At 41.7% G+C, this 25,299-nt stretch overlaps 1 protein-coding gene across 6 annotated transcripts in view; it reads right to left on the reverse strand.

Moving 5' to 3' along the window:
• The window catches only part of Csmd1 (CUB and Sushi multiple domains 1), a 1,620,113-nt gene that overhangs the window by 560,224 nt on the left and 1,034,590 nt on the right, over positions 1 to 25,299 (reverse strand). For all 6 annotated transcript variants that reach the window (XM_031339198.1, XM_031339200.1, XM_031339199.1 and 3 more), the window contains one exon: positions 1,714 to 1,791. In XM_031339198.1, the coding sequence (XP_031195058.1) occupies positions 1,714 to 1,791 (78 nt within the window). The remainder of the gene's footprint in view (positions 1 to 1,713; positions 1,792 to 25,299) is intronic.

Here is a 25,299-nt window from a genome sequence, read left to right on the forward strand (position 1 = left end):
GTGCTAAGGGGCTATGTGTAGGGGATTTAGACAATGGAGCCTGAACCTTAGTGGAAGGCATTAGAAGAAATAGGGCCTAGCATCTCTAATATGGATGAAGCACCCAGTCCTGTGGAAATCCACATGCAGCCAGTTGCCACATTAAGTGCAAAGAATGTAAATTGCTTTCGCACATCTTGCCCTTGAAGAGATGTTGAGGAATCCACCAAGCACAAATGGAAAATGGCCATCCTTGTTTGCTCATAGCAGCCTCAGAACTTGTCTTAACAGGCACACCTCAAGCCACAAGAGAGAAATGTGAGACCAGTGTCATTATCTCTCTTGACCTCTATACAGCAATGTCTCCTGCTGCTAAACCTTCTGATAACTGATGGACATTCTGACTCCTCCTTCTTAGAGAAGCCCTTCATGGGATAATTAATTGCTCAGTGTCCACTTGCCTGACAAAGATGGGTAAGGACCACTTAGAATATTTCAGAATATCTTGCTGATGACCTTGCACAAGTAGTGACTGGTTTAGTATTAGTGACAATGAATCTTGAACCTGAAAATCACAAGAGTTTGTACAGCCAGAGTCTGTGCCCCAGCATCCTCTAGACAATATTTCTCAATTTCTCAATACAGATGTAGAGGCTCACAGCCATCCATTGAACTGATTACAGGGTCCTCAATGAAGGAGTTAGAGAAAGGACCTATGGAGCTGAGGGGTTTGCAGCCCCTTAGGATGAACAACAATCTGAACTTACTAGTACCCTCAGAGCTCTCAGGGTCTCAACCACCAACCAAGGACTGCACATGGATGCGTCTGATTGTTCTGGCAGCATGTGTATAGTAGAGGATTGCAAATTTGATCATCAATAGGAGGAGAGGACCTCGGCCCTGTGAAGGTTCTGTGCCCCAGTGTAGGGGAATGCCAGGGCCAATAAGTGGGAGAGGGTGGGGTGGCAGGCATGGGGATGGTGGGGGAGGCAACAGGAGTTTGTTTTTGTTTGTTTCTTTGTTTTTCGGAGGGGAAACTGGGAATGGAGAAATTTACATGTAAATAAAGAAAATATCTAATAAAAAAGAATTTAATCATAACATTTACTGCTTTCAAAATGATTACCAACACTTCCTTTTCTACCTGTAAGACATATAGCTGGTAGGTGCAAAATACTAAAACCTTTATAGATGAACAAAATCCCTTTCTCCCCATTTCTGCCACTCAATCCTTTATACCACTTAAAAAGGTATTTTCTTCCCCACCCCAACTTCATCTCAAAGACATGGGCCATGATTATCAAGAAAGAGTAACAAAAACATTCACAGGGCACAGTTTTTGCCAACACCCCCTGCGAGCACTCAGATATGGGATGCCCAGTATACACAGGATAGAGAAAATGTGAGCAGAAGTCTTGGAATGGCTGAAGAAGGTGACCACAGGCCAACACAATGTATGAATACTCAGCACTGTAGTACAGTCTGATAGCATCACCGGGGCAAGGAAACCTGTGGAAAAAGTCTGTAAAAATATGTGACCTTGTAGATGAAAACTCAGCTCTGGGTGTGTAATCAGAGAACAGTGACCAATCAGCTATAAAGAGAGATTCTTTACAGGTATAAGATGTCATCGTTGAGCACCATCTCAGAGAATGGAGTTAGGGAACATTCCATCTACTCCTGTTCTCCCTCTAACTGGCATATGTATCCTCACATAGAAAAAAAGTAACTCACAAACAGAGTTCTTGTGGCTGCTGTCCTTGCTTGGTAGCATCTTGACTCCCCTCGACTTCAGCTCAATTGCCTTTTTCACTGAAAGAAAGAAAAACAAATTATCAGATGAAACTCGAAGTTCACAAAGCCATACTTTAATCTCACAGAAAATCCAGTCTTAACACACTTCTGTCAACCCCTGATCTAGAGACCAGGATCTAAAAGGCCATTGAGAGGAAACAGATGGAAAATAGGTTACAAATAATTAAGACATTTTTGGCAGCAAAATGTATCTCAAGATCATGTATCTAGAGCTGAAAATAAATGAGAGTGGGGCTCACCTTCCACATCCAAACCCACTCACCTTCAGAAAACCCAACTTTTATGCATCACTGTTGTCCTTCCAACCACACAGAGTTGATTGTACTTTCATTGTTTCCATAATGACCCTGACCATGATGCTCTCTTAATAATATACTCTATTCATAAAAGTTTTTTCACAAAAATAGATGTTGATCATTCATTTATTCATGTTTTAAATCAACTACTTAAATGTTATCATATGGCATTGATGAAATACAGCACATGAATGCCATGCTAGGATATTGTAGGTTAAACGTGAAGGAACCAATCTCTTTCTCTCCCCCGCTTCCTTCCCCTCCCCTCCAACCCCTTCCACTTCCCTCCTCCCTCCCCTCCTAGGAGAGTTTTCCTGTCTGAGATATTCAAAGGTATTCTATACTGTAGTTTCATCTTTCAGATTTAGATAAGTGTCTGAATTTTCTAGGTCCTGAACCCAACAAAACTGAGTATGAGACAGAGTGTGCAGTGGGAACTCCTTTCTTTTGAAAATGAGAATAAAGCAAGGAAGAGATCTGGGGGCAGTGTCCTCTCTCTTCCTCTTCTTTTACTACCCAGAGCTCCTCTTTCTTACCTTTACTCTCTCCTGTAGTCTAAGCATTGACCAGGTGGTTTATTCTGGAGGAGGCTGCATAGAGCAAGCAAAGGTGGCCAGGAGGCCATTACTCTTTGCTCTTCTACCTCAGCACTGTAAAATATTTCAGCCTAAGAAAATGGCAGCCAAAGTAAAAATAACAGGCCATCTGCTGCTTAGCCCCCATATCTTCCCCTCTTTGCTTTGTGGTTTGCCCATTCCTGAAAGTCTGTAGACCCAGTCTTTTCCTGCCCAGATGCCAATGAAAGAGGAAGTTTGACCCTATATCAAGACTGAACACAAAACCACAGGAAACAGTTTTAGCAAAGGCCAGATGATATTTACAATCTACACCTATGTCACCTGAGCTTCCCTGAAGCCAGAGAAAGAATCAAGGCCACTGATTCCACTGAATCTTTTTCATTTCATTTTATTGTTATGGAATAACAAAATGAAAGCAGTTCTTTGGCACCTATCACCTCTCTCATAAAATGTGAACTTTGTTATTTCTGAGAAGTTTGAAGATCTTTTTTATTACTGTAAATATCTTCTGTGTCTAAGACTGTACTGGAGAAAACCCTTCATACAGTAACAGAAGCAGAGGGATCTCTAGGAAGACCTAGTCATAATCTTTCCAAAAGCCAGGGAAGGAGGCAGATGTCTGCCCTGTCCCCCTTGGTATCCTGACAAGCAGAATATCACTAATTCTGAAATCAGGATTCAAGAGGACATTTATAAGTCCACAGCCAAACTGAAGCCTTGGGCTAGTATCTCCCTGTTCTCTTGGTCAGCAGGTGTTAGATTTTGGTTTGGTAAAATTCTGTGAAGGCAACTGTCATTGAATTATTTTTCCAATTTTTCTTTCTTTCTTTTTTTTTTTTTGTGTGTGTGTGTGAGCTGCATTGTTCAGAAGTCTCTATTCAGTGATGATGGAGCTTCTATTTACTTCCTTCTTGACATAAGCAAAAGAGTTGGCTTTCAATTTATAGCCCTCTTTTTGTTAATCTGAATCTGAAATGTGGAGAATCTTTTAGCACTATAAACCTCAGAGTTGGAATGATACAGACATAGACAAATGCTTGCTTGTGGGCTTAGCAGCATAACAAAGAAAAGCAGGAGTGTGAAAGGAATATATTATCTTCCAGAGTTCTTCCCAAATGTATGGTCGATAAATGACAAGGTAGGATAGTCTGGGTTCCCAGGACTAAGGTCACTCATGGAGAAATTGAGGGGGGCATCTAAGATCCACTGTGAGAACGTGCTGGCCAATCAGTAGTTCTCAACTGTGGGTCTCCCCACTCTACTGGATTGTCAGCTTATACATTTCATGAGTGCCATGTGATCAGAGGGTAAGCATGGGTTTGGAACCCCTGTGAGTATGTACTGTGAAAGACAACACCTGAGCCAGTTGGCAGACCAACTTTACTTATTGTGATTGAAAACTTATAATGTTTTGGGAGACTGAGGGTAGAAACATCCTGGAGGGGCAAGGGTCATTGGATGGGGACTTAGGGTGCATGGAATGCTGCAGCATGGGGAAGCATTTCAGGAATCTCAGGTGCTAGCTGCACAGTATTTGTCAGAAGAAAGGAAACTGGTCCTATAATGTTACTGAGGATATGTGACATTCCTCAGGTAGAGGCATGTGCTTAGAATTCTCCAGACAAGGTCAGAGAACACCTTGAACCCTGTGGTCACTTGTGGTCCGTAATAGCTTCAATATCAACCAACTTTCCCCTCTATATCCACAAGGTTAGACTCAAAGGCTTGGTCATTGGCTACTCAATAGTTATCCACAGTGGGCCCAGCTTCAGGTTTTCTATATCTCACTTTCCCTCTCTGTGACTTTAGTCTGTTCTTTCTCATCTCTTTTTCCGTGTAGTAAGCAAACAGCAAGTGAGAGCAGGAAGCTGCCATCCCTTAGAACAGATCTTCCTATGAGGTCTGCCCCAGAACCATGTCTTAATTTAAAACCACAAGTGCCTTGATGTGTGTTCCCCATCATCTCTACTTTCTTCTGTGGAAATAACTTTATCTTGACATAACTCAGGGGAGAGGAGATGAATGCTCAATGAGCAAGACAAAGGAGAATCAATGTGAAGATTATACAGTGTGTTAAACTCACAGCAAATTCCACTCAGTGTAAACAGATAAAACAAACAAAACTCAATTCTCTCAGAGAGTAAAAAGAAAGACTGAGAGGCACACAGGGTGCCATAAGAGTGTCTGAATATACTGGACCTCTCGGAGAATGTGATAAGCTCATAAATCCCACAATTCTACAAATAATTGTTTGAAGCTCTGTGAAGCTAAATTTCCACCAGGGATGCTTTATTTATTTTTCAATATGGTGGTATTATACTTTTGTTACTCTCAGAACCACTGAGGTCTGATTTATTCCATGTTCCTTTAGCCTCTTATTGGAGAACAATGGTTTTTGGCAATGTTGGCCAGAAAGAGAAGTTGACATATACATCCTTGGTTTAACAGTTGTCTGCACCTTTCATTATGCCTCTCTCTTAGTATCATTCTTCTTCTACCCACTCAGAACAATTTCCTCAATTTCCCTTCTCCTTCTCCTTCTTTCTTATTCTTCTCCTTCTTTATTCTCCTTCCTTCTCCTCCTCCTCCTCTTCCTCCTCCTCCTCTTCTTCCTCCTCCTCCTCCTCTTTCTCCTCCTCCTCCTCCTCCTCCTCCTCCTTCTTCTTCTTCTTCTTCTTCCTTCTCCTTTTTGTTCCATGCTTTTTGTTTGTTCCCCTTCTCCCTACCTTTCTTTGTCACTTCCGCTACCATTGAGGCTCATGAAGAGACCCTAACTTATGAAGAAACTGGTAGGAAGAAAATACAGAATACCAGGTTCCAATCTGTAAGATGCAGGGAAGGATGTTGCTCTCTAATAGCCTGTACTTCTCCATGAAACCAACAAAAAGCTATTAATCTTGCTCAGTCTAAGCTTTTTGAAAGATAAACCCCCCTCCTAATTTAAATGTTTAACCTCAGATATAGGTAAAGAGAACTCTGAGATCAACTTAAAAGTTTCTTCTTGCCAGGCGGTGGTGCCGCATGCCTTTAATCCCAGCACTTGGGAGGCAGAGGCAGGCAGATTTCTGAGTTCGAGGCTAGCCTGGTCTATAGAGTGAGTTCCAGGACAGCCAGGGCTACACAGAGAAGCCCTGTCTTGAAAAACCAAAAAAAAAAAAAAGTTTCTTCTTTTCTCTTTTTAGCATGTCTCCTGAGATTTTGTTGAGTGGAGTTGTGAATTTATGCTTTGGAGGACACCAGGTTAAAGATTAAGAGGACTCCAGTGTAAAGACATATAAGACGCATGTTTAGTTAGGGATTCATTGCTGTGAAAAGACACCATGACCGAGGCAACTCTTATAAAGGACATCATTTAGTTAGTGCTAGCTTACAGATTCAGAGCCTTAGTCCATTATTATCATAGTAGGAAACATGTCTGTGTACAGGCAGATTTGGTGCTGTAGGAGACAAGAGTTTTATATATTGATCCAAAGAGAGCCATGAGGAGCCTGTCTTCTGAAGGCAACAAGGAGGAGGGATTCTTCTACACTGAGCAGACATTAAGTACTAGGAGACCTCAAAGCTCACCTATATAGTGGCACACTTCTTCCAACAAGGTCATACCTCCTAATAGTGTCACTCCCTGTGTGCCAAGCATTCATGCACATGTGTCTATGGGGGACAAACATATTCAAACTACCTCATTCCAATCCCTGGACTCCAAAAGATTGTAGCTATAACATGATGCAAAAATGTATCTATCCCAACTTCAAATTTCTCATAGTCTATCACAGTCTCTACAGTGTTTAAAAGTCCAAAGTTTAAAGTCTCTTTTGAGATTCGTATGATCTCCTAACTGTAATCACTTACACAATCAAAATAAAAAAGCAGATCACATACTTCCAATATCACAGGCTATGTATGTATGTAAATGTCATAGTTAGGAAATACTGGACCAAAGCAAGATCAGAAATCTGCTGGGCAAACTCCAAACTCTGCATCTCCATGTCTGAAATCCAAGTCCTTCAGCTTGGTTGACCGCAACACATGTTTGTCTTGGGCTGGTTCCACTTCCTGTAAGCAACTTTCCTCAGCAGGTATTCCATAGCTCTGGCATCTGTAACACCTTGGGGTCTCCAAGACAACTTCAAATTCACAGCTTTTTGTTCCAGTGTCTGGGATTCACACAAGATCTCCTGGGCCTCTCCAGAAGTCTTGGATCTCTTATCTGCCCTCTGTATCACACTAGATTCTGGCTGACTGCACTCCACTGCTGCTGCTGTTCTTGGTGGTCATCCCATGGTATTGACATTGCCCATATGCTGGGGTCTTCTGCTACAACTAGGCTGTACTTTCACCAATATTCTCTCATAGGCTCTTTTCATGGTGCCAAGCCTCAACTTCTTTATATGACATCTTCACTCCTGGGTCTTCAACTGCTATTGAGGCTGTATATTCACCAATGGCCTTTTTATCTCTTAGGGTGCCAAGCCTCAGCTACTCTCTATGACCCCTTCATGCCTTTGAAACCAGAATTACATGAGTAATTCTTGTATATTACCAAGTCTGGCTGCCAGTATGTTGCTTATATCTGGAAGACAGATTTTATTTGTGCTCTCAGAAACACTTCCCAGATGATTTCACCTATGTGATGGTAGACTCTCCTTAATCACCACTAATTTCTTACCTCCAGATGACTAGCATCAATTGTCCCAGTAATCCCTTCTTTTCTTAACTCTAAAGCCAGAGCCACACGGCCAAAGCTGCTGAGTTCTACTGCTTGCTAGGGATAGAACATAATCTTCCTTGTTCTATTGCATCATCACCAAGTTTCTGTTTTCAATGGTTTCCTTTACTGCATAAACTTGGCTGTCCTAGAACTTGCTCTGTAGCCTGACTTTGAACGTAAAGATGTGCATGTCTCTGTCTCCTGCGTCCTGAGACTAAAGGTGTATACCACTATACCTGGACCTACATTTTCCTTAATTCACTTTCACAAGATTTTTATAAGCATGTCCACTATGCCTCAAGATCTGGATGACAGGTGTGCCTTCTATTTCTGGACTGACGTTCATTCTAAATATAGTCAAGTTGACAACTGAGAATAGCCATCACAATTCATCCCTTGCCAATTTGGGACACAATCATATCTCATTATGTTCAAGTGAGAAAAATAACCATGTCATAATAACACCTAGTATGGTATAACAATCCCTTGTTCGATTGCAATTGCATAAATAATAAGCTAAGCTAGGTAGGATCTTGCCCTAAGGTGACCACTCCCTTAATTCTATTTAATATTCTTGAATACAGGATTTAGCTCCATTCTACTTCCTGGTGTTCCCTTTTTCCTCAAAACAAACATTTTGTATTTTTCCTTGCTTAACTTGCTTCTTTTTATCAAAATGCTCTTCATAAGAGTGGACATTATTAGCCATATAACAAACTTTTAACTAGGCTGTTTTGAGATTTTTGTTTGCTAATGCAATTTACCTAAATCTCTTCCCTTTAGCCTTAGGCAGACTCTTCAGACAAGGGCTAAAGCAACCACAATCTTCACCAAAATATCACAAAAATAGTCTCTTAAGCCACATACTGACATTCTTCTGTACCAAAATCTCTTGAGCCAGGAGCCCACACTTAAAATCACTAACTACCAATGTTTTCTATATTCCTACTAGGATGGCCCATTAGGCCACACTTAAAGCATTCCAGTGCTTACAAAATCCAATGTCCTAAAATCCACATTTCTCCAAACAAATATATTGTCAGGCCTATCACAGCAATATCCAGTTCCTAGTACAGACTTTTTTTAAATTTAACTTTTTTTTATTAGATATTTTCTTTATTTACATTTCAAATGTTATTCCCTTTCCTGGTTTCCCCCCTGAAAACTCCCTATCCATCCCCCTCCCCCCTGCTCACCAATCCACCCATTCCTGTTTCTCTGTCCTGGCATTCACCTACACTGGGCCATTAATCCTTCTCAGACCAAGGTCCTCACCTCCCACTGATAGGATTTCCATTGCCTTAAAGAGACACCATGACCAACGCATTTACAAGATTTAATTGAGGTTGGCTTACAAATTCAGAGATTTAGTCCATTATCATCATGGTGGGAAGCATGGCTGTATGCTGGGAGATCTGGTGCTGGAGCAATCAAGAGTATTGTATCTTGATCCAAAGGCAGCCACAAGGATACTGTCTTTTGAAGGCAGCTAGGAGGAGGGTCATTTCTCCACTGGCAGTAAATTGAGCCCTAGGAGACCTGAAAGCCCACATACATAGTGGCATACTTCCTCTAACAAAGCCACCCCTCCTAATAGTGCTATTCCCTGTTGGCCAAGTATTCAAACACATGAGTTATGAGTGCCAATCCTATTCAAACCACCCCAATGTAGAAAGGCTGAACTAGCCAATCCCCCATGATATAACATCATAAGTAACATAAATAACTCAGTCATACAGTTAAACAGTTAGTACCAGAGGCTGAACTTGATACCAGGGAGTCAATGGGCAAAGGACACAAGAGCTCAAATTGGACAGATACGTCCCACGAGTTCTATTTGCGTAGCATGGTGGTTGTTGTCAGTGCTGTGTGCATGTTTGAGTTTAGCCAAGAGAGCTGATTTTAAACCTTAACATAAGTAAATATTTTAAGATGTGGAGAGCAGATATAGCCTTAGGCATCTGAATGTTTAGTCTCTAGTTTGTGGCACAGTTTGGAAGGTTTAGGAGGTGCAGTTTTGGTGGAGGAAGTATGTCATTGAAGGTGGATCGAAAGTGTGAAGGCTTCAGCCATTCTGTGTTTATTCTCTCTGTCAGATGTTTGCTGTTGAAGTCCACTTCCTCCTGCTCTTGCTTTAGCAGCCCTCTCTGCTGCCAGACTTCCCTGCCACAACACAGTCTTACCCCTCTATACTCAATCATAAGTCAAATGAACCCTTCTTTCTATAGTTGCCTTGATTGTGACATTGTATTATAGCAACTGAAAAGTACCCAATATATTGGCACACATTCTCATGCCAGGACAGCTGACAGTGCTATGAATCCTCAAGGGAGGAACCAACCTCGAGGGGGGGGGGTGCGGGGGGGAAAAAGAAGAAAGAAAAAGGGAAAATAGTAAAGAAAAGAATAAATAAAAAAATACCCTCCCCCATTTGCTTCCTTTTTTTTTAAATTAGGTATTTTCTTTATTTACATTTCAAATGTTATTCCCTTTCCTGCTTTCTCCTCTGGAAAAAAAATCCTATTTCCTCCTCCCTCCCCCTGCTCACCAACCCATCCTTTCCTGCTTCCTGGCCCTGGCATTCCCTTATACTGGGGCATAGAACCTTCACAGGACCAAGGGCCTCTCCTCCCACTGATGACCAACTAGGCCATCCCCTGCTACATACGCAGCTGGAGCCATGAGTTTCATCATGTGTACTCTTTGGTTGGTTGTTTTGTCCCTGGGAGCTCTGGGGGTACTGGTTAGTTCATAGTGTTGTTCCTCCTACGGGACTGCAAACCCCTTCTGCTCCTTGGTTCCTTTCTCTAGCTCCTTCACTGTGGATTCTGTGCTCAGTCCAGTGGATGGCTGTGAGCCTCTACTTCAGTATTAGTCAGGCACTGGCAGAGCCTCTCAGGAGACTCATTAACTATCATTCAATATCTCAGGTATATCATTCAAGAAGAAGGAAGACCAAAGTATGGATACTTTGATCCTTCTTGGAAGTGGGGACAAAATACCCATGGAAGGAGTTGCAGAGACAAAGTGTGGAACACAGACTGAAGGAAGGACAATCCGGAGACTACCTTACCTAAGGATCCTTCCCATATATGATCACCAAACCCAGATACTATTGTGGATGCCAGCAAGTGCTGGCTGATAACTATGCATGTAGACATAGAAGTTGATTATGGAGTTTAATCTCTCCCTTCTATTAATGGCCAAGAACAAATTCTTTGTAGTTCAAATAAAATTCAGGTTGTTTCAAACAAATTTATTTTTCTGAATATGAAGGTAAAACCTGTTGGGAAACCTGGCCAATAACAGCAAACTATAGAATCTGAAAAACAGCTTCTGTCAACTTCAAAACTTCAGGGTTTGACACAGAGTACAGGGTCGCCAATGAAGGGGCCAGACTCATGGCTCCAGCTGCATATGTAGCAGAGGATGGCCTAGTCAGTCATCAATGGGAGGAGAAGTCCTTGGCCCTGTGAAGGTTCTATGCCCCAATATAGGGGAATGCCAGGACCAGGAAGCAGGAAAGGTGGGTTGGAGAGCAGGGGGTGGGGGGAGGGAACAGAGGTTTTTTTGGGGGGAAACCTGGAAAGGGGATATCATTCAAAATGCAAATAAAGAAAAGATCTAATAAAAAAGATCTGATAAAAATATATAAATCATGTTTATTTACTGAGAGAATTATCATAATTTTATGAATGAATTTCAAGACCGAAAACATTGAAGTGGTGAGTTCAGGGACTGTTCATTTTTGGAGGACAGTTATGCTCACTCCTGTACTATCAATACCTCCCCAAACTGTTGAGGATTCTCATTGAGGAATTCTTAGACTTTATCATTGTCTAGACAGTATTATATTCCATGTACTAATTCATGAGTTGCCTCTCTCATTGGTCAGAAACACTCTTGTCAAGAATTGAAATCAGTATCCACTTCACCCAGCTTGGCTGTTTTCTTTCCTCCTATTTGATCAGCCTTTTCTATTCTCTTTTTGCTTTGTGTATGCTTGAGAGATCCACTTATTACACAAGGATGTTATCTTATTCAGAGAGATCTCAAAACAAAAAGGCACAAATCAGTGAGAACATCACTAGGAAAGGCTGCTATTCTTCCCTCCAGCTTCTGAGAGAAGGAAGGGTAGGCTGTCTCTCTACATGCTCTCTTTTACCTTTTGAAGCTGAAATAATCTCCAAAGTGAGCTCCCACTTCCCTGTGGTTGAACCTGCTACTCAGTTCTCCATGAAGCCACTACCCCCTACACACCCGGGTATGTCAGCTTTCACTCAGCTCTGGCTGAGTTTACCCTAGCACAATGACTGCTCCTGTTCACAGACTGACATCCCCTGAGATCATCATGGGACTGCCCTATGTCTAAACTTTTCATGTGCCCCATCAATTATATGGGCAAGGCAAGTGTTGTGAGCATCTGATCAAACATACTTTTGGTGTTCACAAAGAATAACTGTATTTGACTTCTGGCTTAAAATGTCTGAGCTTATCCAAGCTGGTAAAGCAGTCTGCTCACTCCTCTAGGAGTAGCTACTGGCTTCTTCATTGATTATTACTTAAACATATTTTACATTCAAAAATTACCTTTTTCTTTTCTGTGCTGGGGTGTAGGGTCAAATAAGCATTTTGGCAAAAAGTCTTTATTGAGGTAGTTCCCATCTCTAAAGATTTTTTTAACACTTTATCATAGTTCATGATGTAACATGTAAAGAATTATCTAATGTCACATATATTATCCCACAACGGCAACATTTTCTAAATTCAGACTTTGGCTGAGTCAGTATATAATACATGCAGTCTTTTAAAAACTTGTGATAAATGCCTCTTGATATCAATCACATCATGATGAAAGGTCCTGAGGAGAAAATACGAATCTGCTGTTGTGAGAAAGCACTGAGTCCTCAGAGGCTCCTGTGATACAAGGAGCAGAATGGAAGTCTTACATCTCTGCATCTCCCCGTCTCCTTTACTGTGGATGAAGGGACAGAGATAAGTCACTCTCCTCACCCTGCAATGTCCTTGGGTCAGGGATGGAAAACTCGAAAGGACGGGCCTCTGAGGTGAGCATCCATCAGGCAGCTGAAGCAATTCACTCGAGAAGGGTGTCTCATCAAGGAATAAGGACTTGGTCAGACCTCCTTACAGGACTGGAGCTGAGATGATGATAGGCAGACCTCTGTAAGTACCTAGTTATGAATTACTCTTGTCCAATTCTGCCTCTGCTTACACCTAAAGCGCACGCCCATAGCAGACCTGAAGTCAATTTATTCTTTTATCTGTTTCTCTTCCCAGTCTGGACAGTGGAATGAAGCTTCTCTCCGTGACCCTCACCGCCATCCATCTCTTTACTAGAGAACAAGCAGCTGAGCCAGATGCACTGAGTTTTAACCCTAAAAAAAAATCTCCTGTTCTAACACTGTCAAATAGCATGGATGCTGCACTGTTCTATTATTCTACATATGATTCTGTTTGTGGCTATTGCATAAAAATTGCAAAAATCTAAAAGCTTATCAAGAGGAAATCAGACAATCAAAAGAGCTCATTGCCCAGAGGCAGCTAATGGTGCAGTTTTAATTCTTTCTGCCCAGTTCCATGGGTACCATTGTAAGTTAATATAGGAAGTTGATAAAGGCACCTAATTTTTCAGAGGATAAAAAAAAATGAAGATGCAATTTCAACATTGTTTCCATTACATCTTCCCATATTTTCCTTAAAATGCTCTTAATAATGGTCACCTTTAGTATGAGTCATCACCTCTGCTCACTCTCTGGGCCTCTGTGTAACTCGGAACACTCCTTGTTGGCCATGTGTTCACACTCTGGTCCATTTCTCTAAGTAAACTGCCACAGTGAGACTGAGCCAGGGCTGTCACACCGTCAGACTGAGTTGATTGCTAGGAAAGCTGTGTCAGCTACCTCACCACTCATACCCAGGAATATCTTAACTAACCCTCATCTGTCACCAGCCTTCCAGCAAACAATCACCAAGCCGTGAGGCAAAAGTGGATCTCAGTGTTATCTACATTTAAAGGAATGGATGCACTTACTCTCTCACTTGTTGACATATATCTCATAGTAACGCCTCATCATGTACAGTTATTTTACAGAGAGCTTAATTGTTGCTACAGCGAGTCTTTTTATGTTCTAGAAATAACTGCTGTGTTGTTTTCCCAAGGTCACCTCTCCCACAGTTCCCCTTACACAATTACACAAACTCAGGCCTCCTTACATTTCTCTCAGATGCTAGGATGCCCTTGAACAATGATGCTTGCAACTAACTAACATCTGTGCTCTGGGAGTTAGATAATCAGATTTCAGTTTTTGCTTAAGTCAGCCACTCTGCTCAGTTTGGGCATCAGGTGGTGCAACTCAATGTAGTAAGTGACATGTGACACCCACCTTTAAGAGTTCCATGGCTGGCTGCCTTCGCCAAGTGGTCATCAGAAACCTTTAGTCTAAGGTTCCCTTAAAAGACTGAAATGATAATTATACTTGCACATGTATATGTGAGCAAATTGCTACAGTCATGAATGTGTTGTGTCAAACAGACAGAAACTTCTGTGTCTTTCCTGAATGTCAGAATTTCTTTAATAGAAATAAAGTCACAAACTAAGGCAACTCCATTGGCTGTAAATTTCCAAGTTGCCCTTTCCCTGAGAGCTGGCTGCCAGTAAACATTCTATCTTTAATTCAGTCTTAGTTATCAGTATTAACTCTCACACATTAGACTCCATACATTGACATTTTATTATTTATTTAGTTATTTAAAGATATTTGTATGTATGTATGTATGTTCATATGTCCATATGTTTGTTTGTATGTATGTATGTATGTATGTATGTATGTATGTATGTATGTATGTATGTCAGTCCATCTGTCCATCTGTCCATCAGTCCATCTATCTGTCTGTCTGATTGTCTGTCTGTCTGTCCATGCACTGGATCCTCTGGAACTGGAGTTCCAGGTGGTTGAGCCACCTACTGTGGCTTCTGAGAACCAAACTCCAGTCCTCTGTAAGGGGAGCAAGACTGTCGGCCCTAACATTTTAAAAAGAATTAAAAAAAAAAATCTTCCACCACAGTAATGCTTTTAATGACTTGATACTAGGTAAAGGAAGTATATGTGAATAGAGTATCTGATGAGATAGCTCAGCAGTTAAAAGCCCATGTTACATTTTTAGAGGATGTGACTTCAGTTCCCAGCACTCATGTCTTTAAGCTTCAAACTGTAGGTGACTCCAGCTCCAGGGTATTTTATGCCCCACCCCAGTGCCCTACATGGGCCCTGCATTCATATGCACTCAATGCACATATGCCAAAATATAAAACAAAAATTAAGTCTTTAATAAAAGTATATTGTGTGACAGAAGGCTACAAGGTTTGAAGAGATACAATGAAGCTCAAGAATTCAAAGAGGACTCCCAAGAGGCCCACACCCAGACATGATAAAGATGCAGGTGTAAAGGGGCCCACAGCAATAGTTAGTTAGTAGAGAACTTCAAGCTACATCACAGCCAGTGGTACAGAGTAAGCTCTCGGTTCCCAGGTCTGAGGGCCTTAAGGTTGCATTGAGTTACAGAATTCATTCGTAAGACCATGGACATCGTGGAGAACAAAGTGAATGATCTGGACCACATGGATAAATGTGGGATGGAGTCCTTGGGATAGTCAGGGGTCCTCTGAGTGTCAGTGCTTTGAGGCACACACTGAGAGGTCACATGACTAGTCAGTGTGGGTCTTGCCATTTCAGTATTAGGTGACCTCTTCTTTATGGGATTCAGGTGTGAGATTTGTAGCTGTCCCTCAGTCTGGAACAGTTGGTAAGTTCTCAGGCCTAGTTTATCTGACATGGTTTTCATATTCCTATGTTCCTGTCATGGTCCTAGTTTGCCTTGGTATGTTCTAAGGGGACCCCTTTCCCTTTCAGGAATGAGCCATTTATCCATTTTTGCTTCATGGGAGACAACAGTCAGGAGCTTGAGTTTACATGAACAAGGTATCCCACCTATGCGGTTGCCTTCACTATGGAGCCAAATGCTGCTTGTAAGATAGAGTTTTCTAGTGTAAGACAGTCAGGAAACTAGTGTTTTGTGTGATATGGAGTTACTTAGAGCAGAACACAATCTAGTTGTCTATCTGCTTATTTATCATCTGCCTCTCATCCACCTATATCCTATAATCTGTCTACCTTCTCCGAATCTACCTACCAACCTGTATAAGGTCACATCACCACATAAATAATGGTGTCCTGTTGTCTAAGAGATGCCTATGGAAATCCTACCGAAACTCCGATTAGATTCTTTACTAGCTCTAAGAAAAATCACAGTAAAGTTCTTGATCTTCACTCACCCCTCTGTCCCATGCCATCCTAAACAATCTAGATAATATATTTCCTGTGAGTTAAGTGTGCGGCCATACGTATAGTCAGGATATAAGTTGTAACTGGTGAGATTAAAAGATCATTTTACTTGCCCTGTGGGGATTTATTGGTTCACTCTACAGAAGTTATTTTAACCACCGTTCCCAGACAGAGGGAGAGAAGAAGGAACAAGGACCTGACAGGAGAGGGAAGAGGAATAGGAAAGGGGTGGGGCTCTGCTGGGTGATACATTCCTCACCTGGAAGCTTGTAGCCCTCACAGAGAATTCACGAGGTCCATAGAGACTGTGTTCCCCGTTCTTTCACAACTGGCAGCCTGTGGAAGTGTTTTCTAATATGTTTTCTGCAATTCCCCTCACTGGGCAACTTGGGAGCCACTGGCATACCTTGCTCACTTGTGGTGACTTTTGTGTAAATTTAGGCTTATACAGAGCAAGCTGCTCCAAATCCGGTGGTCTCCGGAATCACTCCTGAAATTTTCTGAAGCCTGGAGACATAGCCTTGTCCTTGCATTTTCTTCTCAACTAGGGATAGGGCTTGGGTTTTAAAAGTCACTAAGATGCTATCTTCTCATTTCTGTTCTGTGCAGATAATGTCAACTGGAGGGAAACCAGTTCAGACTGAGTTTCATCTTTCCCTCTGCCCTTGGCAGTAACCCTTAGCATAGCAAGTTTTGATCAATGATAGACCACACATGTGCATTTGGAACGGGAGGCACACTGGGATGAATCTAACAGCTTTCTAAGCAGTGAAGCACAGACTGGAGACACAGTCAATGCTATGCCTACAATGGCTTGAGTTTTAAATGTTTAAAATTTTTTTCTTTTCTTTTAAACTTAGACAGAGAGATAGACAGACAGGGATAGATACAGTGTGACCATGGATGTCAGAGAACAACTTTTGGAGTAGAATGTCTTCTTCCCCTTGCCCTTTTCACCGTGTTGAGGCAGGTTCTTCTGTTTCTACTCCACATGTGCTCTCCAGCTTCTCTAAGATTCCTCCATCTCCCTATCTCCCATAGGAGTGTGTGTGCTATGGATGAATGGCACTACATCTTCTTTTCTTTAATATGGATTCAAGATATAGGCTTATGTAACTAGTGCTTTTACCCACTGCGTCTTCTGTAACACCACACGCAGGTTGAAGGATTCTTCTGAGACTTATACCAGGTAAAGCCAACACCTCAGCTACAGGACAGGAAGGAATTTCAGGACCAGTTCAGGTGAATCAATACTGGAATTTATTTAAAGGGATTTAAGCATCAGGACAAATAGAAAGAAGGCACTCAGAGAGAATGAGACCCATTCAAGAACAACAGTGGGGTTGGTCCTCAAGGTCTCTATTTGAGTATCTATATGCATAGTCCTTGTTGACATCTGAAGTTGCATCACAGAGTGTTATTAGGATGCTAAATTAGACTACAGGGGTATCCTAAGATGCCCAGAATAAGATTACAGCTGATCAAGTAAACCACTGGGCCTCTGAAAATCCAGCAAGTTAAGGTGTTTTTACTGCAAACAAGTTTCTAATCTTATGTATGAGGTTCCCAGAGAATATACAGGAAATAGTTAAGAGTTACTGGGATATCTGACAGACTCAGTCTGAAGCATGAATTAGTATGTCATTGCTATTTCAATACCCTTTAAACAAACAAAAAAATTTGCTTCATGTGTGTAAGTGCTTTGTCTATATGTAAGTCTGTGTACTTCATATGTGCCTCGTGACCATGGAGGTCAAAATAACATGCTATATATGTTAGAACTGGATGCACAAATGGTTCTGAGCCACAATGTGGATGCTAGAAACAGAAACCCATGTCCTACATAAAAGCAGCTAGTATTATTAAACACTGACCTGAATTTCAATGTTCTTACTTGAAAATATTCCTGAATGAAAGGAATATATCTGTCTCTATGGAAGCCATTTCCAGATACATTTTGTTAATTGTGTTGGAAAACTTGACTCTCCACTGTCAATGAAGTTCTGCCATAGTCCAGAGTAAGGGTTCCTTTATTTGTCCCCTGCCCTAGAATTTTTCCTTTCCTGACTCAGTACCACCCACTGTATCATAAATGTTACAGCATAGAATAATGCATTGTATCAATGATTATACTATAGGTCACTATATGTAGATTGGCCAGGGCCAATCAATATAGAACATGCACTATGTGCTGTTCATAACACCCAGTAACTAGGGAACGCATCATGGGCTCATTTTTTCACCCAGCTATAATTTCTATTATTTTTACCACAGTCTTTCTATTTTTATATATGGGTGTGTGTATCTGCATGTGCCCTCAAACACAAGCCCTCAAAGTGTTTCATATGAGTACAGTGCCCACAGAGACCAGAAGAGGGCATGATAAGATCCCTTGAATCTGGAGTTAAAAGTGGTTACAAGCTATTCAAGTCAGTGTGGAGAACTAAATTCTAGTCCTCTGCAAGAGGAGTGAGTGTTCTTAACTGCCTAGGCATCTCTTCAGCCCCAGAATATACTACTGCCACTTATATAAAGGTTTGCTTTGAAACATTAAACTCTACAAGATTTAATGCCAGGAGCAGCCTCATGCATCCTTAGTTTACTGTATTCTGAACACTTGTCTGGCTGGCCATTCTGTAATATTCCCCAGGGGAATGGAAGGTATAAAATCAGACTAATCAAATGTATCTACTTTGCTACACGATGTATGAATATACTGCAAAACAGTATTTGAGGAAACAGACTTCACTGTATTCTCCTGAAATAAAGAAATTAGTTCATCCCTTGCTAGATACTGCATTGGTATTAGATGTTCTTATGGTAGAATAGCCACACTAAGCATGGCAGTGAGATTCTACAACTTCAAGGTTTTGTCCCATCTACAGCTTTGTCCTGAATATGTGCCCCATGATGAATAAATAATGATTGATCTCTTGCTGCTCCTCCACAGAGAACATTTCCACTTCTGTGTTCATCTAGTTCTCAGGTAGGGTGTTTTAGTAGGAAAAGCCTCCTGGCCCTTCAGTGTAAGCTTCGGATGCCCCCTTGGTATCTAATCTGTGTTCTGGGTCTCATTACAATGTCACCCGGCAGGTGAGCAATGTCCCCAGATCTCAGGTTCCTTTTCTGTTTAATAAAGATAATTACCACCTGCTTTGCAGAGGGTTGTGACACTCAAATGGGAAAACAAGCCAACACCCAGCACCTGTGTGGCTCTGCTACATGTAAAAAGTGCTTTTAAAAGGCTCTGTGCCCTGTGCTGGGTCAGCTTTGCAGCCACTGGTTCTAAAGGATGGGGGACTGGGGACTCCACACTTAATGCTTTCCCCATGCCCCTTACTCAAGGAGCTGAAAATGAACGGATTTGTCACTGAATTGGGCAAGCATAGGATGGACGGGATTTAGCCCAGATTCCTAGTTGGTTTGCACACTTCTCTTATAATAACACACTTGGTGGCTTTGATCCTTTACTGCATCCAAATTCCTCTCCAAACAATGCTTGTCCTTTCATAAAACAAGTGGACTTGATTGGAAAAAAATAGGGAGTGAGAACAAAGGAGGAGAATCACTGGGGCCTCACACTGGCAACTGCTGGTGACCTTTCAGCCCTGCCCCACTCTACCCTTGCATAGGATCAGGAACCCTTTCCAGTCTGATTGGAATTCAGCTGTTTACATCATACTTCAGCAGACATGTATCTTCTAGCACATGGCAACCTGGTAACAGGGACCTCTTACACATGCAGGTACAACCTTTCTCCTCTTCCCTGCTCCCTTTTCTGGCTCTGCTCATTACACAGCTTTTACAAGACTGATCTCCCCAAGGGGGTGACATGTCCCCATAGAAGTTTACAGTGCTGGTGGCTCAAGTCTTCACCTCATTCTTCCAAGAAAATAACTGCAGTATATGTATATTCCTGGAGACAAGGAAAGGTCCCAGAACTGTCAATCAGGAACCAGTAGAGGCAGGCTAGGGGCAGGGACAGGTGGGCAGGCAAGGGAGGGCTCTGCCTCATGCAGAGCTTTGAAGCCTAGGGAGACAGGAACCATGGAGGAATGACGCTTACTGACTGACTCTCTGCTTTCTCAGTCACATACTCAGTTAGTCCCTTATATCATTTAGGACCACTTGCCTAAGGATGGCTCTCACCACAATATGCTGTGCTCTCCTGCATCAGTTAATAATTAAGACAACCCCTCACTGATCAGTCTCAAATACAGACAATCGCTCAGCTGAAGACTTTCTGGGCTGTGTCAAGTTGACAGTTGACGCTAATGAGAACAAGAAATATGGTACCACACATAAATAAATGTAGTAGCATTTTTTGATTGGCATGTTAGTTAAACTTGCCTTCACTTTGAACACTGACCAAGAGCTACTGGAGATGTGATAGTGGGCAGTGGAGAACCTGGCTGGATTGGGATGGCCATTTCTCTGGCCACCATCCAAACTACATTACCTAGAAGTAGCTTTATTTTTAAAGCAACGTCCTTTCTTGGATACCTTCTGTATCTACAAAGGCTGTGAGCTTAAGGGCTGGGTGCGTGAGAGTGAGAGTAAAGCCATTCCCGAGTGAGGACCAGAGGAGTAAACACACACACAGCCTTCTCCAGCTAGATTGCTTCTTCACCCAAGCATGGTTCTCAGCACTGCAACCAGAGCACCGGCAAATTTGTTCCCTAGTGCCTGCCTTCTGGTGGGATGGCTCAGTAAAGGCTCAATGCCCAAAGCTCACACTGAAAAGGAGCAAAAAGGCTCCTGTAAGTGGTCCTCGGATATCCACACTCATCATCCTGTTGCTGTGAAACATCACAACCAAAAGCAATTTAGGAGATGAAAATATTTACTTGGCACCCATTTCCAGGTCATAGTCCATCATTGAGAGAAGTCAGGGCAAGAAGTCAAGGCAGGAACCTGGAGACAGGAACCATAGAGGAATTATGCTTACTGACTGACTCTCTGCTTTCTCAGTCACATACTCAGTTAGTCCCTTATATCATCTAGGACCACTTGCCTAAGGATGGCTCCCACCACAATATGCTGTGCTCTCCTGCATCAGCTAATAATTAAGACAACCCCTCACTGATCAGTCTCAAATATAGACAATCGCTCAGCTGAAGACTTTCTGGGCTGTGTCAAGTTGACAGTTGATGCTAATGAGAACAAGTAATATGGTACCACACATAAATAAATATAGTAGCATTTTTTTTGATTGACATGTTAGTTAAACTTGCCTTCACTATTTTTCTTTAGTTATTATTATCTTGTAAATAGAATTATTTTAGGGCTGTAGCCTCCAAACTTTGGGACAGCTTCATTAATGTTATTAAATAACATTAAATCAAAATTAATGTGGTGGGAGAAAGGAACAGAATCTGAATTTTTTTAAGGGAGTATAATAAATATCTAAATGAGCAACCACAAGAAGCTATTTTTGAGACAGTAATTAGAGGAGATTTTTCTGAGAGGAGCTATATGAAAAAATAGCAAAGAATGAAGAGGCATGATGAGCAGGTGGCAGTCTCCGATGCAAACTACTGAGGAGACGTGTCACCATCACACATTTCCTCTCTGCATGCTTCCACCATCAACGAGGAACAGAAACCCTAAAACGATGTCTTCAACTTGAGCAAATAAGAATGTAAAGGTAAGATATCCATAAGCACAAAAGGCATACATACATGTATGCAAATACATATGTATGAAAGCATGCATGTATATACACAGAGATAGACGGCATACACAGATGCACACTGATAAACATATATGCAAATGCATATGCACTCATATGTATATACAGGTGCATAATGCACATTCACACACAAATACATTTCTATATGTATACAAATATGCACACATATATACAAATACATACATACAGTATACACATATCTATACATATACAAACATATATGCACAAATGCTCATATATACACACTTATACACACATGCATAAACATATGCATGCATTTTCTATACTGAGCTTCCATAAACACTAAGATGAAAAATGACTTTTTTAGAATGAATCTACAAAAGCACAGATAACACTGTATTTATTAAACTACTGGATTTGTTTTAGCACTCTAACATATCTGCCCCAACATGGCAGAGCTGAAGTCACTGTGTTATGAAGAGAGAAACTCTCAGATCTGTGAGCTGCTCTCTGGTTTATAACCCATCTTATATCTTGCAAAATGTGTGGAATCCTGCCTTCAATAAATCACCTTTAAAAGTACTATGATTGGGAGACTCTCTATTCGTGACACTACTTGGGTCCAAAGTCTGTGCAGTCCGGAGCTCTGAACACTCACTGCTGCGTTGCTCCGTGGTATGTTAATGTTCCCTTGTGTCACCCGCTATTGATTATACTACCATTCAAGATATAAAAGTCTTTCTATTTCTGAAAGTTCTAACTACTGAAAGGAAAACTACAGTATTTAACGATGAGACCGTCACGATAATACAGGTCTGTGGGAGTCTGACAAGTCAAGTGGAAGTTGATACATTTTCTCTGTCTACTGGACATAGATCTAAACATCCTGCTATGTGATTCTGAACTGTGGGTCAGTTCAAGAATAAGAATTGGGAGTTCTTAAGTCACAGATGCCTTGGATAGGAAGGCCAATGGCAGAAGGCTACTCGCAGACATGAAATGCTGAAGAAGAATTCTCACCCACAGGTGTCTGGGCTGTGCAGGGTCAGGTGCTGCTTCTGGTGGCAATTTGAAGTGATATCCCTCAAATTTGCTTCTTGTTACAGTGCAGTGGCCTTTGGCTTAATTATCCCTCATGAAGTGAAGGCTGTGGACTGAGTTCCGGTATGGCTTCTTACAGGTAAAGTCACAGTATCTGTCACTAAAGTCAATGCACTTCAAGCTCTTGGAGCTGTAGACAGTAGGGTAGCCATAGAATACAATATATAGTAAGGAGTCAAAGGCAGCCCAGACAGTGATCATGACCAGTCAGGACAGTAAGGCTTCATGCCAACCTGTTAGAATTCATAAGCAGTTCTTACCACAGAGGCAAAAAAAAAAAAAAAATTGGGTTGTATTCTGAGGAAGTAGCCTATTTGTACTGAGTGGCCTCTGTGTGCATGAAGAATTCAGTGCATGATATGTGGAATGTTGGAAACACTAAGCTAAATCAACATGATGGCCATAGTGAAGGTTTGTATTAGAAGGGATTCAAAAATACTGTGTTGCCCTCTTGATGAATCTGAGCTGGACTATGTTTGTGCAGAGACTATAGAATGATGTCCAGGGCCTTGCACTGATACCCTCAACTCAACCTCATTGCCCTGAGATAAGATCTCCAACAGAACTCAGGAGAAGACAAGCATCTCCTTCCCACATAGACCATATCCAGGTCCTCAGGCTTATAGAGAAAGAGCTCTTACCTACAGAGGAGCACCTTCAGCATCTCCCAAGCAAAGGCTCTAATGTGCAACCCCTACAATTTTATGTTTCAGAAATGTTTGCCTAAGTACAGAAGAAAACCACATTGAACAATTGCTTCAGGTCTCTACTTTCCACTGCATCTGGCAGCTGTGTATTTAACAGATCTGTTCTTAGAGAGCTGTCAATATAGACAATATTTCTTAACACTCCTACCACTTAGTAAATTTGGGCAGAGGCATTTTCTGAAGGAGGAACACTGGTGACTTGGTGACAGGCTGGTATCTGGCAAGTCAGATTAATAACGATAACATTGATCATGACCTCTTCAGAACATCACGACCCTCTCTCAGGCCCAGGAGACAAGGCAGAAGTCTGGCTGATGGGCAGGGCTGATTGAATTTCAGCTATTGGAAATTTATAAAAGATTAGTAACAGGACAGGAACTGTAGGAACAGTGGCTGAAATGGAAAAGATTTACTGAAGGAAGTCAGAAATTAGACTCTGAACCATGAGACAAGCAGAGAGAGGCGCTGTGTGTTGTGAATAAATAGAGAGGATGAAGCCCAGAAATGTCCCTGCTGACAATGGAGAGCAAGGGAGTAGTAGGCTCTGAATGCTCAGAAGAACTTAAAAAAGTGTTAGATTAACCTTTCAATACATGGGAGTAAGTTCCTTGTTTCTTAAGTTCATATTTCATAAATGAAGACGAGCTCTAGCACTTTTTGGGTTGTTAAGCACTTTTCTCTAACAGGCCAAGCTGAGTTTTGAAAGCAGACATTTGGCCTCAGACCCTGGACTTCTCAAGAGCTCAGCAGAAGAACACTAGAGCATACACTCTGAAAACATGCTGCTTTTATGAATCCTCTTTTCTTAAAATTTTTGAATGAGTTTTTAATCCCTGTGACTATAAGAACGTAGCACATTATAGATGACCAGGAGGGAAGAAGAAGTCTTGGTAGAAAGCAAAGAGGTCCATGTCAAATCTGGGAGCTGAGCCCTAGGCAGGTCAGATGAGGCGGTTGCCTTGGGAACACAGGTGCTCCTCCAGGAGCCTAACTCTATCAATTTAGCAGTTTTACCTGGGGCCACCTCACAGGGCAGGTACTTGACAGAAAGCTATGCTCTTTAGGAAAGTTCAAAATCTCTCTGGTAGAAGTAACATTGAGCAAGCCACTTCTGCTCCCGGTAGTCCAGTGTTACAATAAACCAACCAGGCTTCCTTTTCAAAGATGTTTCCCAGCTGGTCCTCTCAATAAAGTTAGTATTGAGGAAGCCATTCACAAACAGTGTGTCTCAGCTCTAGGGGATTGCTAATCCAAGCATAGGAAACCTCAAACCCAAGAAGGACAAAGAAAATATCTCTAAGACTGGTCAGTGGTGGTACATGCCTTTAATCCCAGCACTTGGGAGGCAGAGGCAGGCGGATTTCTGAGTTTGAGGCCAGCCTGGTCTACAGAGTGCGTCCCAGGACAGCCAGGGCTACACAGAGAAACCCTGTCTCAAAATAAATAAATAAATAAATAAATAAATAAATAAATAAATAAAATTTAAAAAAAAGAAAAGAAAAAGGAAAAAGAAAAAAAGAAAAAAAAAAAGAAAATATCTCTAGAAAAACTGTCCATGGCTTAGAGAATCCTGCCAGGGGTGCCAGCCTCACATCCAAATCTCCGTTGTGATAACTTTTTCAATAAGCTTCATGATGAATATCTTTTTTGTTGTTGTTCATCTGATCAAAGTTCAATTCCAAGTATATTTCAAATTATATAAATAATAAAAAAAGATAAAAAGTCACAAAGCAGACTCAGACTGACTTAAGCTCCAAGAATGAAAAATGAGAGACCACCTGCCTACATGTTGCAATTAAAATACCAAGTTCAGCTGGGAGTGGTATTACACACCTTTAATCCCAGCACTCTGGAAGCAGAGACAGGTGGATCTATGTGAGTTTAAGGCCAGCCTTGTCTGCAAAATGAGTTCCAGGCAGCCAGGGCTTTACCCAGAGAAGCCCTGTCCTGCTCGGTTACAGATGCTGGGAGACCTGAGCAGTGAGTGGGGGATGCCTCCTTTGTTCTTCTACTGGTGAAGATATACTTGTGCTCTGCCACGCACACTTGCGTGATGGCGGTATTTGAGGCGAAAACTTCAAGGAAAGTCAGCCTCCTGC

Source organism: Mastomys coucha, unplaced genomic scaffold (assembly GCF_008632895.1).
Source record: "Mastomys coucha isolate ucsf_1 unplaced genomic scaffold, UCSF_Mcou_1 pScaffold22, whole genome shotgun sequence".
Lineage (NCBI taxonomy): Eukaryota > Metazoa > Chordata > Mammalia > Rodentia > Muridae > Mastomys > Mastomys coucha.